This window comes from Falco peregrinus, chromosome 4 (genome assembly GCF_023634155.1).
Source record: "Falco peregrinus isolate bFalPer1 chromosome 4, bFalPer1.pri, whole genome shotgun sequence".
NCBI classification, from domain to species: domain Eukaryota; kingdom Metazoa; phylum Chordata; class Aves; order Falconiformes; family Falconidae; genus Falco; species Falco peregrinus.
This window is the reverse complement of record NC_073724.1, coordinates 21,000,984-21,017,655: the sequence shown is the minus strand read 5'-3', so window position 1 is coordinate 21,017,655 and position 16,672 is coordinate 21,000,984. Positions and strand designations below refer to the sequence as shown.

The 16,672-nt window shown below is 39.1% G+C and overlaps 1 protein-coding gene across 6 annotated transcripts in view; it reads right to left on the bottom strand.

Moving 5' to 3' along the window:
• The window catches only part of MAP3K7CL (MAP3K7 C-terminal like), a 46,023-nt gene extending 30,323 nt beyond the window's left edge, over positions 1–15,700 (bottom strand). Inside the window, exons 1-2 of one of the 6 annotated variants that reach the window (XM_055801992.1) lie at positions 7,791–9,662; positions 509–650 (exon numbers count right to left, since the gene is read on the bottom strand). Coding sequence is in view for 2 of the 6 variants with exons in the window: in XM_027791181.2 (XP_027646982.2) it covers positions 15,374–15,554 (181 nt within the window). In the remaining 4 variants the exon portion in view is untranslated. Of the gene's footprint in view, positions 1–241; positions 484–508; positions 651–2,764; positions 6,025–7,790; positions 9,664–15,373 lie in introns of those variants that run through there. The other 5 variants (XM_027791177.2, XM_027791181.2, XM_055801993.1 and 2 more) reach the window with 5 other exon arrangements.
• Between the last annotated feature and the right edge of the window lie 972 nt (positions 15,701–16,672).

Below are 16,672 nucleotides of genomic sequence, written 5' to 3'. Positions count from 1 at the left end.
AACAATATATTTATTACAGAGCATGTGACACCATTCAACAAATGAGTTTTAATGCTTTTCATGCATTCACAGCTACCTTTCTCATTCTAGCTAAGCACCGTTTAGAATCAAAGTCAAGGGAGCGCCGTTTCACTTTTCCATTTAAAAAGGATTTAAGTGAAATCCAGTGCAGAGACTGCCTTTCTTTTGCTATTTACAGATTAGAAAGAACAATGGCAAAGGAAGCATCCCCTCTCCTCACCTGCTTGCTCCCCGCCATTGCCCCTTCAGCAAGCCTTGACTCACTCGTGGCAATGCTGCCTGGTTCTGAAGGTGAAGAAGGAAGAAGGGGTGGGGAGTTGAGAGTAACATGACCCCAAGTCTGCCATGTGATTGGAAACGTGCACACCACTCTACATGGTGTCAATGAGGAGGCACCCATCCTCCTACCTTCCACCCATACTCCCCCAGCCAAACTGTGCCTGGTAGTCACACCCTTAATGGTCAGAAAGTTACTGGGTCTCCAAACCTTGATGGTGATTCTTCAGTGGAACTCTGTGCAGGTGAAGGGGTCTGTCTGCATGGGTTTGACTCCTGGATTGGGACCTTATTCAGTCCTCAGTCTTTCTTCTGAGACCAGTTCCAAAAAGTGGCTTTACTGAGATGAAACCCTGTCCATTAAGAAAACTGCTAGTTCATTTCAAGCAGGGCACTAAAGAACTGTTGAGCAACAAAAGAATTAGCTACTACTGATCTGTAATGGTATAATTAAAGCATCTCTAAACACTCAGAAGTTGTACTCGGAGCTCTGCTATGTGTATTTAACCTTTTGAATTAACAGTTTTGGTTAAACTGAGTGCAAACATAATCTCCTTGTATATCTAGCACAAAGCTGCTAAAATTCACAGATACTAATCTTCTGATTAGCTCCATGTGTGGAGAACATGAAGTCAGTGGGACTTCATGCAAGCGAAAGATCTGCCCATAAAGAAATTATTTTAGGACTGAAGACTATGCTATCTAGAATGCATTGTATCCATACCAACTATGTGAACAATCATCAGAGTAGCTTTTAAATTACCATAAAAATGCCTCAGCCCACTAGAAACACCAAATTCTTCAGGAAAAAACAATGTATTTACTAAAAGTTGTACCACATGTCAGTAGACAACAGAGCATTTAGTTAGTGGAAACAAAACCCAGTTTCCCAAGCCAATAGTCTTGCAGTTTTTCAGTAAAGTAGGTATTGTATTGCACTGAAATCCCAACGACTCATTCTAATTTACACTTAACTGTTTGGCAGTCTCAGAAAGTCAATAGAACAGAACAACATTTCAGGATTACAATCCTCTTTGGTGATGCACAAGTGAACCAAACACTTCCCTAGCATCACTGCCTTGCAATCAGTGGAAGAGTATCAAATTTTCATTTGGCCCATTAATTTCATTATTTCTTTTTTATTTGTTTTGTCTGTCTTAAATATTTAGCTAGCAGAGTGATACGGTTACTCTGTAGCAATGCTACATAAGAAATTGTTATTTGAAGTGCATAATCTTTTCTTAAAATCATAACAAATAATCATTATTTTGCATAAATCTTATTTGGAGCTGACTGTCTCTACCAATACATGAAGGGTATCAAGGATTGTTCTGTATTACCCATGGCTAAAAATCAAGACACAAAAAAAATTGAACTGCTATCTATTGGGCAGAGACAAAGAAAAGTCAACTAAATTGCTGCAGTCTATGTTTTTGCACTGAGGAAAAGATCCTTGGAGTCAACTGAAATATTCTATTTTGAACTGCATTGCACTAGACTAAACAATTTTTACCTTACTAGCATTATTGATCTTTTTTCCCCAGACCCTCAATTTATAAGAAAGATCTGAGACATCTCATTGTTTCTAAAAAACAACAGAACTACTAATCCAAAATTGTTTATCATATTTCCCTTCCATACCAATACAAAGTAAAGCAAAGAAAAAAAAAAAAGATATTTTAAGTGATAAGCACATCCTTGAAACAGGGGTGTTCATCATTCTGTGTTGTTGGTACACATTCCCATGACATCTGCTTACTATCTCAAGTGGTCTTCCACATAAGAGTATACTTAACATTGCATATCATAACCTGAGAAATTAAAATGAAGCATTCTGCTAGAGGTTTTAAAGTTGCCATAACAATATTGCTAGGAGCAAATCTGTTGTCTTATCCCAGTCACATACTCCGTGGTCTGCAATGTCTTTAAATTACCTCTTTCAAGCACCTACTACACAAGGGCAAAAATCAATACCCCTTCCATAAGCAACAGTGAATTCTATCATAACACAAAAGAGTGTTTTCATTGTATTCCAATTCACAGAAAGAAATCTCATCTTTATGCACAGCAATTACCCTGCTATCCTTTTTTTTTTTTTATGTTGCATTTATCTCTTCACTTCTTTTTGTGCAGAATCCTCCAGCTCTTCATCACAAAAAGCAATCAAAGAGAACAGAGAGGCATGTAGGCAGCCTGCGTGCAAACGAGGTGATACAGGAAACACGCAGCCCAGCTGCCCCCAGCTGCCCACCTGCTTTCTCCATGCATGAAGAACAGTATCTCTGTAGACAGAGATAAGGGTGAGTGGGCAACCTGGAATTTAATGAGATTTAATGAGCAGCTCTCCACAACAATTGCCCTATAGAACTGGCTGCTGTTTCTCCATAAAAAAATCCGCAGCAGAACTGAGATTAAGTGCTGTTACAGCTCTATCAATTTAGTTCGGTTTTCACACCTGTTGCCTTACCTCACTTAGCCGAGTGTCTGCACTTGTATAATCCAGGGCCAGCCACTGCCTTGGCTTGTCGTTGCCTTTATGGAGTAAAGCTTCAATAAAAGAAAAGGCTGCACCTGCTGCATAGCAACAAACTGACAAGGTCTGAGAAGCTGAGACAGCTGTCAGGGCAACATGCTGCTACCTGCACTTCCCATAGGCTTTGCTGTCCCAAAAGATCACCCTTTTCCACTTTTCTCCACAATTCCGCTTTTCCTTCCTCTCCTTGCCAGTGACGAGGGATTATGATGCTGTCACACTTCAGGGAGGAAAAAATCCTTCTGTCACAAGCATTATTAAGCAGCAAACTGTGGCGAGCCCAAGATTTTTAATTCATTAGTTCTGGCAAACCTAAAATACAAACAGACTTGCTTCATAGGACAGGAATGTTTTCAGCATGACCCAATCAGTGTCTGTGTCTATTCCAGCAAACTGGCAAAGATAGCATGACTCCAGTCAGCAAAAATGTCTGCAGCTCCAATCAGCTTGGGCTGACACTGCCAACTTGGACTGGCTACAAGCGAACTATCAAATGATAGCAGCAACTATCAAAGCTAACAACGAGGGATGGGCTTGGCCTGTCAGGCTAGGTTCGTGTTGGCCTGGGTCAAGCTGGGCTTGTCTAACAGCAGACAATGGCCCCACACTTCTGAGGAGGCAACGGGCAAATTTCAGAATGTGTAGGCTGTGAAAGCAGATGTATTTATAGATGGGCTGGGGATGGCAGTGATAGCCGAAGCTGACTAAATCAGAGATTTGACTGAACTCCGAGGATTTCCTAGTGCAATTTCAGATAGCTTTTGTCAGTTTTGAAACCACAAGCAAGCAATGAATAGACAAATCTTTTAAGTATCACAAGACGTATTTTCTTCAGCTTAAACTTTTATTTTCTGTAGCTGTGTCATGCACAAGTACTGCCTATGTGACTTCTTCGATTGACTGCTATCACAGTCATTAAAACAAATGGAGAAAAATTACGGAATGATTATACAGATTATCTTTACATTTATTGTTCTGTGCTTGAAAAGGGGCTTCTCCTTTTATATTTCAAAATGTATTTTGAAGGTATATTTTATATTTTTAAATTTCAAATGGAAAAGGTTTATCTAACCCAGATCTCCTGTATAGGCACATTGCTAGTTTCTCTTGGCTCAGCTGAGATCTAGAGAGGTTGCATGACAAATAGAGACGTGAAGATCTGAAGTCAAATTTTCATCCTTCCTGCCCTCTCACCTTCTGGCCCTAGCCCAGCATTGATCTAATCAGTGCAGATCTCAGGAAGCCAGCAGTTGCCCTTGTGGCCTCAAAAGACCTTTTTCATACTTCGAAATGACTAAACTGCAAAGATATTCTACCCACACTGCATTTCCCCCAGCAATGACCCAGGAGGGTATCAGACAGCTACACCATTAGTTAGGTATCTGGTGAGGCTGCCTTTCTAACTGCAGTGTGATTTCGGAGCAGGCTACGGGCTCTGGCCCAGAGAGCTAGTGAAAAGCAGGACCGTGCCCCGGACTATGCTGACCATTTTCTCTTCTCTTGATGTATTTCTGAAAAGACTGAGGGTTCCTCCCTACGTCTCCTTCCAAAGGAGGAGGGAAAGAGATTTGTCTCTGATCACAACTATTACTGCAAATAACATTCTACGGCTCAATACCATCAGCAGTTGATATTGATCTCCAGGTCCAGGTCCTATTACTGTGACAGTATTTGTTTGAAGACACAGAAAATCCTGGCTCCAGTGAAATCACTAAACATATTCTGCTTCAGTTTCCACAGAATTCCAGATTCCCCCAGATCCCAAGATCCTCTTCTGCTTTGTATGGACAGGTGGTATTTAGGTGGTATGAGTGCCTTCATTAGATGCCATTACAGTAAAGCCTTAAAGCCTAAAAAAGGCTCGCTAAGTAAAATCTGAAGACATGCAAAATCTTCAATAGCCATGACAGTAAGGGTCGTGGACAGAAATTATGTCTGAATAGCACAGGGATGTTTTTTTCAGATGGCTCTGACGCTCCACATTTCCAGACTGACACCTCAGTTGTACTCAGCTTAAATAGTATGTTTGAAAATTGAGTTCATAATCATTTTATGGTTTCTATCCATTGTATGCATGTTTTTAAAATGTCAGTGTTTCTAGTTGTCTGTATTATTATTATACGCACTTTACAAAAGAAGGGGGAACCACCTGTACTTTACTTCATATGCACACTCCTCTTCTAACGGGTGTGCTGCTTCTGAAAGCTGTGAATCATGTGCTAAGATACCAAAACTGCACAAACCAAAAGGCCTCTGATTTGCATTTAAATATCAGTTCTGTACTTTACCCAATGATTAGTCACCTGAAACTACTACTTTATGGAAGGTAGCCTACTTTTAAAATGTGAGAATATTATAGAGCTCTGTATACAGAACATCATATTAGAAGCATCAGGATGAATGATTTGACTGCAACAGTTTTATCACCTAGTTATTATTGGGGCTGCGGTGCTGAAACTCCCAGCAATATGGATTTAAACAGTACATTTTAAAAGGTTCTCTAAATTATAACAATAAACTAGGGAAGATCTCTATTTTAAACATTGGGGAAACTGAAGTCCAGGATGCTTCTTCTCCATGACTTGCTCAAATTAATATTCAAAGGCATTGTAACTTTTGGGTAGAGATAAATCCCACTTCTCTTATTTACTAAGTAGGTGACTAAAATCTGTGCATCTAAGAAAATTACTCTCTCATGTATTGCAACACAAAAAATACTTCTGTATAACAGGCTGCACATGTATCTTACAGTAATCCCTGTGAAAAGTAAAGAATGCTGATAACTCCAGAGTTTTTGTGCAGAAGCACAGTCAGCCCTGCTTCGTTTCCAGCATACTTTTAGCCATCAGATACCTGGTACCCAAGCAAAGTCCTTTCAATCCTGTATCACATTATGAAACTGGTGATATGCTAGAAGAGGGTATCATGCTTTATTCACCAAAACACCTTAAAGGAACATACCCTAAATTAGGAACACTGGGACTTACTGATACTCAGTAGTAGAAACTTGCAAATTCGTAACAATTTTTAGGATGAAGTATCAGTTATTCTGTAGATGTAAAAAAAGCCAATATCTGCTATCTAACAAAACACCTGTTGCCTTCCCTTTTTTAGCTGTGCTACTTTCAATTCATCTCAGTTTCCTAGTGTAAGTAGTACTTTAGTAGCATATGACCTCATTCATGCTAAAATGGTGTTTCACAGATTGCCAGACACTATTTAAAAATACACTTTAAATATTCTAGCATATGAAAGATGTTCCAAAAAGAAATTAAAAAAAAATGCTTTGCCTAAAACTGCACACAGAGGAAAATATTCATTTTACAGATTCCTCTGGGTACAAACAATCTCATTTTTGACAATTTCTGATGAACTTACTTCTGCAGCAAAATTTGTTAAAAATCCCACTGTGGAGGGATTTGGTCCCCTTTACTGACATTGGAGCTGATCAAGGTGAAGCTGCTCCACGATACAGAGAATCGATTTTGAAAGCATAAACATTGGTGAGTCATGTCCTTTAACTCCACATTACCTGTAGAATTTCCAATACCACCTGGACTGCATGGCTCAGAATTTGCCAAATGCTAAAAGTTAGATAGTATATTCCATTTGTCTGCCATGGTAACTGAATAAGTGCCCTCACACCAGCCACAAAAATAGAATTTCTTTGTTGACCTGATCTCTTCTTGCAGTCCGTAAGGATAACCATTTCAAGTCTGCATGGAACTGGGTAGGGAAGTGTTTTTTATTACAGCAGCTGTTATCCTAGGTGAGATCAGGACATGCAATGTGATGTAATCAAATTGCAATTTTCCCATCCAGAAATCCAGAACCAGAGAAAAATACTTCTTTTTTAGCTTTCAGATAATGGAAAGGTATAGATCAAATATACATTATTTAGTCTTGTTGCACCTCACAACCTAACATCAAGTCCTGAGAACTGGAGCAACCAACAGAGTGCTTCATTACTGTTCTTAGATACTACCTTCCAGTCTCTTTGCCTGGGTAGTATTTTAACACAGGTAAAATAACGTTCTTCCCCCCAAGCTCTACACTCATAAATGGCTGAACCCTATCAGATTAAATTAAGTCATTAAAACAGCATGAAACATACATTGAGCACTGACTTAAAAAATAGCATAGAAGAAACTTTATGATTAATGGTAAATTGATACAAAGTAGCTGAATTCACTTATATAGGAACATACAGATCTAATGAAGGACATTGTTGCAGAGAAATTTTTAAAATGGCTCAGTCAAGGTAATGTGGATTTACAGGAGCTGACACAATTTTTTACACCTGCCTTAAAACTATGTGGAAATAACTGCATCTTGAATCATTTGAAAAGCTGACTGATGAAGTCCATCACTTCCACAGTAAACTCTAGGCAGAAATTGTGAGAAGCTAATTCTGCTGAGAAGAAAACTGAAGCTTTTGAGATATGATGCTGCCAAAGATCCTTGTGTATCTCTTGCATGGAAAATAAGGTGAAAGCTAAAGTTAGAAATATTACTGGAAAAGCCTCACTATTGTCAGAAATCAACAGGTGCAAACTTACATGCTTCACTCACATCAGCATAGAGATGGAAATAACCTTTAGAAACTAATTATGGGAAGAATGATGGTGGGTCTTCTCAAGAGGGAATGATGAAGGAGGATATGGATAGACAGTGTGCAGCAATTCACTGGGAGATCAGCAGTCAAATGTTCAAAGCCAGCATTCGCTAGCATTGGCTAATGCAAACACCAGCACTTTCTTGCAAGCACTTAAACACAAATGCATCAATTTTGCTTACCTGTGCCACTAAACTTAACTGTGCCACTAAACCACATCCAACTGTCCCAGGATAAAAAGATAATTCTGTCATCTTTGTGCAAAAGTGGAGTAATCACTCCATTTTAGCTGCACTTGCCCTCCCTTAAGGAAGGAAGTTTAGCTTAGCATAGTGAAGAACTTACCTGAAGTACGAGACATTACAGCCTCACATGATGATGGATGAGGCCATCATGCTCTCATGGACACATGCACAACACTTTCAAGTTAACACACTCTTTCATGAAGTTTTGCTGCTCTAAGGAAGAAATTAGCATCCAGAAAAATGTGGCAAAATCCCCAGCAGCAGCTAGTATTCCGCCCATTCTTGAAACCTCACTGCTGATTCAGCACGAAAACTGCCTTACTTAATAGCACGAGTTTCAAACATAGAGGAGAAGATTAGAAACAATAGATGTTAGAATATTTATTAGCAAAAAATTTTCATTGGTAATTGCAGCTTAGAATAGTCCAGGAAGTCCTCACACCTCCTCTAGGTATTTATGTTCCCTCCCCCCCTGAAATGTATGATATTATAACCAGCAGGAGCTGAGCAGACAGTTCAGCAGTGCGTTAGATATATCAGGCATATGACTGTCACACAATGGCAGGATGTATGTACATGACTTTATCTTGTTCTGTAGCATGAAGTGTGTTAAACAAGAAATCATTATGGTTACAAAGTCAAAAACTGTCAGACTTATGACCTGCTTCCCTATGTAGAGTTGGTTTGGAACCCTTGTGCTTCTCTGATATGGTCTTTAATGATGGATGCTCATGCCTTTCCCCCCATGAACCCAAATTCAGCCAAAACTGCTTGTTCCAATGAAAGATATTATATTTTTATCATATACCTTTTTATAAAGACACACTAGGGGGAAAAAAAAAAAAAGACTTTGCTCTAAGAGATAAATTATACATGACAATTTCAAAGGCCACCTTACCCAGGGACAGACAGCTCCTGCCCAAAATCAAGACTCCTAATTTTCTGCTGGCAAGTGGACAAGACAAAGCAGGGTAAGGACAGTAAACTGCTCCTTTTAGAGGGGGGAAAAGAGCACTTGAACTTTGTTCTTCCTGAATGATTACCCATGCCCGTGAGGCTGACTGCAAGTGAAGGACCAAGCATTACAATTTTGTCATAACTAATGCCACACTTTTCCTCTTATCACAGGACTTTAAAAACGAAGAAGCAGATACTCTTATGATCTAACGTACAGGACTAAGCCAGTGATAATAATACTCCAGAATATTCCCATATTAAGTCACCCACACAATGCTGTTTAAGTGCAATACTGACAGGGAAGACTTGACATAATCTAATTAGCATTAGTCAAGATGGCATATCACTTTTAGAAACGACATAATATTGATATTTCTCACAAGAAAGAAATGCAAATAGGCTTTGCCATCCGTTTCTCACTAAAAAACAAAACAAAACAAAATGGCCACCTTTTTTGTACAATTTTGAGTACTCCACGGAGCAGAATTCTAATGGTTTTATCACTTAAACTGAATCATGTCTGCTACAGGATTTTTGACAGATTGACAGTAATGACTCTCAAACACATTCATTACCTTTGAAAACCCGTAATTCCAGACAGCAGAGAATAAGCACTAATTTGTTATTCACTCACTTACACCTACTCCGTATTATGAATAGAAGCAGCCCCCCGCGGAGACCTGCTCTTCAATGCTGCCCCTTGGAGGGCACGTTCGAGAAGTTCATCCAGCTCACACCAAACGTTGAACACTGCAAGAACTAGAAAGGACAGTATAATGTTGTACCTTTTGAATTCTATTACTATTCTGCTACTGACTGTTCACCAGCACGGCATAGTAATGTGAAACTCCTTAATCACTTTAAGAAATTGCCTTTGGTCCAGCAATTTTTGTCAAAAATCAACTTTGATTCCCCATATCACGTTCATGCTATCCCCTAATGACATCCTGGTTTAGATTTTATGTTTTTCTTCATGTGGTCATCCACAATAATACAAGAACAAAATTAAATCGTCAAACTAAACCTGTAATGAATCTTTTTAAAATATCTTTTTCTCCCTTCTTTTTTCCTTTTTTTTTTTTTTTTTTTTTTAAAGCTCTGTTGGCAACACCAGCTAATTTTTTAGCACCATGAATTATATGCAGGCTGCTGGAGCTCCTGCTGGAGCTCTCTACGTCTTGATTCTCATGTGAGAGTAACAAGAATGCCACCTTCCCAGGGAGGCAGCAGAGTATACTGATCTTGAAATTATCTGAATTACAGGCTCCTGAATAAAGATGTTTAAGATTCTCATCTTTCAAAATACAACAGCTCTACCTATATGCAAGAAGCTTCATCATACCTTGAATGCCTTTCCTTTAGATGAGCAGTTAGATGTTAATGTCTGGTAAGTGACCGTTTCAGATGAAATGTTAGAAAACCCAAGACCACAGTCTCAAGCAGCTGTCAAAGGCATCCTAAGAAAAGCTGTAAGGTATGTGGGGTAGCACATACATTTTTGGGGGAAAACTGTACATTCCAGGTCACAGTTTAGATCATCAACTTGTCTGCCACTTGAGTATTACAAGTCTTCAAACACAGTGCTAAATTAGAAAACTACTACGGAAATACCTAAATCAAAAATTACTCACATTCCGTTCACTTAGATTCTACAGTTTTACAGGCATAAATAAAATGACAGTGGTTTAAAATTAACAAAACTAATAACTAATAAAACTCACCATTCTTGAAATGTTAAATCCACTAATAGAGTGCTGTTTACTAGACCTGGAGAGTTTGTATTACCACAGCTTAGTGGTTGATGACATTTCAATTCTAAATAAAAATTACGAAAAACATGGCATATAGACATGATGGACTGCTTTTGAATTTTAAAAATGAAAAAAAGTAAGAAAAAGAGAACTGTTTCAAAATATTTGTTCTCTTAAAACTTTTTTGCAAGTCATAATTGCCATAATGATTAAAAAATAGTGAAAACTGAGAAACATCTAATTTCACTTGCTGATGAAACCCCTTTAAGTTCTGAATATCCAAGTATTACAAGGCTTTTGCTATTCAGCTTCGCACCACCAGTCACAGATTTCACCATAACCTCAATTAAGCCTCCTAAAGTGAAGAAATAGACACAAAAAGTTAAAGCAGTAGGTTCCTGTGAAACTGTAAAATGTTATGCAGAGGATTCTTTCTTTTCTCCGAGACTTCAGAGAGAAACATTGGAAGTACATATCTGGAATTTTTTAACACAGGCAGCTAGAGATAGACGCACAGCTGAAACCCACCTTTTCTTCAGAGCTGCTGAGAAGTCTGCAGGAGGGGTCCTGAGGCCTTTGGAACCTTTTGGAACCACATATACAATAGGAAACTACCTGTAATACCACTTGTTCTAAGAGTTCCCTTATGTTTACCCTGTTGACAGTCCTGGGATAATTTATTGTAACCACTGAGTCTGACCACAGATTAACTGAGTAAAACACGGTTACTAGTAACTTAACCTACATCATCAGTGGGTAAAATCATAAGAATTTATTTTTATTTGGTTTTGGGTTTTTTTACAGTACAAATACTGTACATGGCACCCTTAAGAGCGTACACTCTGTATTTCACTGTTTCAGCTTGGACTGTGATTCCAGTATGTAAAATCAATTATTAGCTTTCAAATTCATAATCCTTTATATGTCTTATCAGAACAGAGCATTTTCTTTTGTAGTTCTGTACGTGCCAGTGGTAACTGAAATTCAAGCTCAAAGATAAATTGCTGGTTAGACTGTATTGCAGAGGACTGGAGGCATGGAGGCACAATGAAGTACCCCACTAGTTGTGAGTTCAAATTTCAGGGACTCTGCAGGCTTGAAACGGAGGCATGAAACTGCTGATGAGAGCAAAGGGAGCTACACTTGCATTTCAAAAGCATCGTAAATGGAATCACACACTGCTGAATGACTGCTTTGGGTTTCCCATCTTTCCTATAGGTATCTTTCTGAACCCTACTCCACTGTATTTTTCCAAGTTCATGCACAAAGGAAGTCTAATCATCAAATGTCTCTTTTGTTAATAAAGCAAATTAAGCTCAATTGGAGCAACAATACAGCAGTATGGTTTGGAAACCTGTACACTCTGCCTTCCACCACTCCTTTCTGCGAAGGTAGTGTCTTCTGGGCTGATCTATCCAAACCCTTTGTAAGTGGTCAAACAAGACAACTGCTCTCTGAGAGCTTCTTCAGGTGTTGGGAACATAGATGACTCCCTTCTAAACCTGCAACGTGCTGATGTTCAAACTAAGAGAGCAGTGGTATGGCTTGCTTTCACTTATTGTCCCAATTCAATCACTGGTTTAGTGTCTTCTGCTGTCTCTTTGCCAGCTGGCTGACAATAAGGACATCTGTTAGTGGATCAGAATAACTGATGTGATGCTGGAGTATATGTTTTGGACCATTTTCATGCAAGAGAATGATTAGCAGAGCACCTGTTGTGAATCTCACACATCGCTTACTGATGCCCATATTTTAGTCAATTGAACTCAGAACCTGGACCATAAAGATGCATAACAAACATTTAGACATTCACTTCACTGGACTGTGTTAAAAAAAAAAAAAAAAAAAAAAAAAGAAAGAAATTAAGAAGCTCAGATGCATCACAGACAAAATTTGTTCTTTGCTAAGGAATGAACACCTAGCCTGCAGAGTCGGCAAGGTAAACAATTTTGATGATGAAAAGAGTTGGGACAATTATCCTTCGAAAGAAAAAAAGGCAGAGGTTTCTTTACCACTTGATTACTGTTTCAAGAATCTTAATTCCCAATACAGGGTTTGGAATTAAATCTGGCTGATAGCCAACAAGGAAAACTACTGATACTGCCGAGTCAGGGATGTGGTGTTGCCACCTTCACCTTGGAACTCGTGGTAACATCCTTTAGCTTCCCTCAGCCTAGTTCTCCCATTCTCATTTCACCCATCATTGTGTAGCATGCAACACGTCTGGAGATCACACACTTAGCAAAGACACGCAAATCTGATTGAACAAAGCAATACAGTATTTTGGTAGCTTTATATATCGTCATAGCAGAGTACAAATATTAGTTCCTGATTTTCTTATAAAATAAACCTCCAGGACATTAGCGTTTCTTTTGTTGTACAGATTACAACACCAGTACATTCACAATTACTTCTTTTGAAGTTATTAGAAAATATTCTCTGCTTATTCTTTATATGTAAACTGTGTTGCACTGCTTAAATGATACTTTAGTAACTGTCCATAATTATTTTATTCATATCTATATGTTACTTCATTTTTCTCTACTGCGGAACTTAAATAACAGCAGTATAGTCTTCAGCTTAGGTTTCTTAGGCAGTAGGTGATGCGTCCACTGTTAAGACACGAGATCACACTTTTGGGATTTAGCATGTAATACTGGGGACAAGTCCTGTGCGGTAGTCCCAACTTCTTGCATTAATCCATTCCATGGCCTTTGGCCCTTGCTGCACTATGGCATGATTCCCTTATTGTACAATGTGGTAGCACGTTTGTACAATGTAGTACATTGTACATCTCCTGTTCTGCAGAAGTGCACGGCATTTATTCATTAACATTTCTTTAAAAATTTCAAGAATCATGTAGGAAAGACTACGCATTACTGTGCAAGCTATGTTTCTTAGATACAGCTAGGAAGGTTATGCAGTGCAGAAATGAGAGCTGCAAAAGTGTCTTTGGAACTCTTTTGATTCACATCCAAGCACAGATTCAGACCAATTTCTGAACTGCTGGCAGATATATGGGGCTGACAGAGTAGCCAGGAAATAATGTGACACACAGAAGCTCCCCAGGTCATGCTGGTGGCTCACGCTCTATGCTGGCAGCATGGAGAGTGCTCTGTAGTCCCGGGGCCCAATTCAGAGACAGGTGGGCCAGGAGACTCCCACTGACCTGAGTTCTGGAGATCTAACAGATTTCTCAACAGGTATATTCAGATGACACATAACTAAGAACCCTAAAATTAATCCCTAAATAAAAATGGTGACAACATGAGAAGCAAAATTAATAGTTACTTAGAAAAGGTTTTTAAAATTATTTGGGTAGACAAACAAAGACTTTGTCCTGAAAATCCAGCACTGTTTTAGACCATCTGAAAATTCTGGATTGGGCATTCAAGTCAAGGCATGACACAGTGAAGAAGTAAAACCACAGACCTCAGTGGCCCAGCACCAACCAACACAGGTCGTGGTCTTGACCTTTAGCTACATTTTTTTTCTGCTCAGTGTCTGCAGAATTGAAAGAAATGCAAATCAGGTGTAGTAGTAGCTTGTTTCCAGGAGTCTGCAGACAGTTGTCATTTATTTTACTCTTCATGACTTCATTTGGGTGCTGTTTCTGCAGAATGCTTCATCTATTCAATGTCGAGCCCACCATCCTCTTCGACTATTTCCCATCTTTTCTAATTACAGCCTAAAATCCCTATGTCAATCACTCCTCAGTCTGATGTTCTCCAAGTTTCCACATCCACAAAGGTACTTATATATTTTTCCCACCCCAACAAGAACAGCTGAACTTTCAATAGCAGTTGGCTTGTATTTCCAGGTATTTCCAGGCTCCTGTGCACTCCACTGGAAAAAAGTTCGCACATGACCACTTTGAAAACTGAAGAGAGATGTTTTGCTAGCCCTTATCAGATCCTGGATTTGACTTCCTCATGCAAAACAGAACTTACCACCTAGAAGGCGTCATCTTTGCTAATTATGCTTTCTTTTTTATGACATCAAAACCGGAAAGACCTCAAAAATTTTACTTTCTCTCATGAAGTAGATGCTCTTGTATTTTGGTGTGTACTGTACCAGTGTCACAACATGATTTTATACCTTGATTTTACCTGCAATACAAAATCAACACAAACAGCAATGATTCCTTCCTGAAACTATCATGCTTTCCAATCTTTTGTTTAGAGGAACCTCTGAATCCTTGCCACTTGTGCAGGTAGAATCAAACATACTGGATGCTTAACTCTGCTGGGAACTGTCATCACTATATTAGCATATTAACATTTTCAAACAGTTTAATCTACTGATCCCATGCAAAGGCAATACTCCTTTAAAATCTCCAGAAGTGCTCTCCAGTGACTCATGACAATTGGATTAGCTATAGCAGAAAGCACATACACTGAGGTAAGAATACACGAACGGTAAGGAAATCTTGCTTTCCTGTCTAGCTTGCAATCCTCTGCACCAGCAAGCGAGATAAACCCAACATGAGGGTAACGTTTAACCCATGAGCTGTGGACCAATGGCCTAAGAAGTACTTAGTTGATTAGAAGTACTCTAGTTGATTAGAGTGCTCTTTCTCATTATGTCACAAGTGAGATAAGCACCATCTGGGAAAAACTGATATAACTGCTGCTGGTATTATTAAGAGAATTATGTTCACCCTGAATATTCAGCCCTATGTGGCTCACAGTTCTGTTTCAGGTATATGTATGATTCTCTGCAATCTAAGTATGATCCTCAGGCTTCCTTCAAGGTGCCACTCATATTTTTTCATTGGCCAGATGTCAGTTTTGTTGCACACACACAGTCAGATGTTGTACTCACAACTTCAACAGAAACTCTTCTATGCCTTGTTTTCCAATTGCTCAGGCTCCCACTGCTGAATAAGCAAATAGAAATTAATATTCTGCCCCTTTTAAGAACTTCCCAAGATCTTGTTAAAATTTTACCATCCTAGAATTTGACAAACATGTGCCTACAGATAAGCTGGGGATTTCCACGTGTACGGTAATAGATTTTGGCTGGTGAAAGGGCAGCCAACTGCCAATAGCCAACCCTCTGACCTTTGGATGGTCTTTTAGCATGGCAGTGTCTGTGCAGAATATAAATGGTGTAGATGAGTAGCTAAAAAAAGACCAAGGCCAAGTCAAAGTCATGATTAGGCAGTGAGTCCCAAATAACTCCTGGTTATAACAGAAAGAGATGTTTTAGTGATACTTGAATAGAGATTAATATATACATATATTGTATATACTCATAATCACAAACATACATATATATTTTAGCTTTAGTGGTATTCTGGCTTTAAAAAGTGTAGCTAGCATAAGCTTCAACAAAAGCACTGTACCAACAGGGCAGTTCCAGAAGTATGTGAAGACAGCATAAGGCAGCACTGCCACGGAGAGACTCCTGCCCTGCCTCCCTTCATCTCTCCTTGCGCCAGCCCAAGATTTTGCACAGCCATGCAGCAAGCAGGAAAGCTGAAAGCTGGCCAGGCTTCTTTTGGGTTAGTCTTTAATGCAGATCTGTTCCCTAATCTGGTTCATCGCACGGGCGCACAAATGTTTGGCAAGAAAGGATTTGAGAGAAGGAGAATGCAGAGGTGAAACAAGCAGCCAGAGATGGGACTGTCTTTGTGGCCACTGTCCTTGCTTAAAATACTGGACCTGGAGTGTGGAATCATTGAGCAACACTAACTTTATCACTCTGCAATACTATAAGTAGAAACAAACATGGGTAAATTTACTCATCCAAGCAAAAGCAATAGTTTTTGCTTTTTGCAGTGAACTGGACAGCTTAAGCGCTGAATAAGAAGAATTGAGTCTTTCCCCCCAAAATTGCTTATCTTACTCAAGCAGAGTTGATTTAGCAAGAAGCACTATGCAATGCTGCGATGATTACTGTTGGCCTGTGTGAGCTGACACTGCTTTCTGCTGTAGCTCAAACATGTATGCAACCTACATTTCCTGTATATAATCACTTGAGAGACTAATTAAATAACACCATTTTAATTACTGAAGACTCAGAAAGGGAATGTTGCCTTCTTAGTAGGACGAATGCTCGTAAGGTTAACATGCCACAGAGCCAGGCAAGAATAACCCTCGATTCAATTTCTGAGCTGAAATTTACTAAGGCTCTGATGAAGTGAGTGCCTTGGAGAGGCCAGTCCTGAAAAATCAGAGAACAGAGTTCATAACTTATGAGAAGATAAATATTTAGCTTTTCTTTTTACGGAAAGGTAATAATAAATGTAAACTTGAGAAGTGTTTTTAAT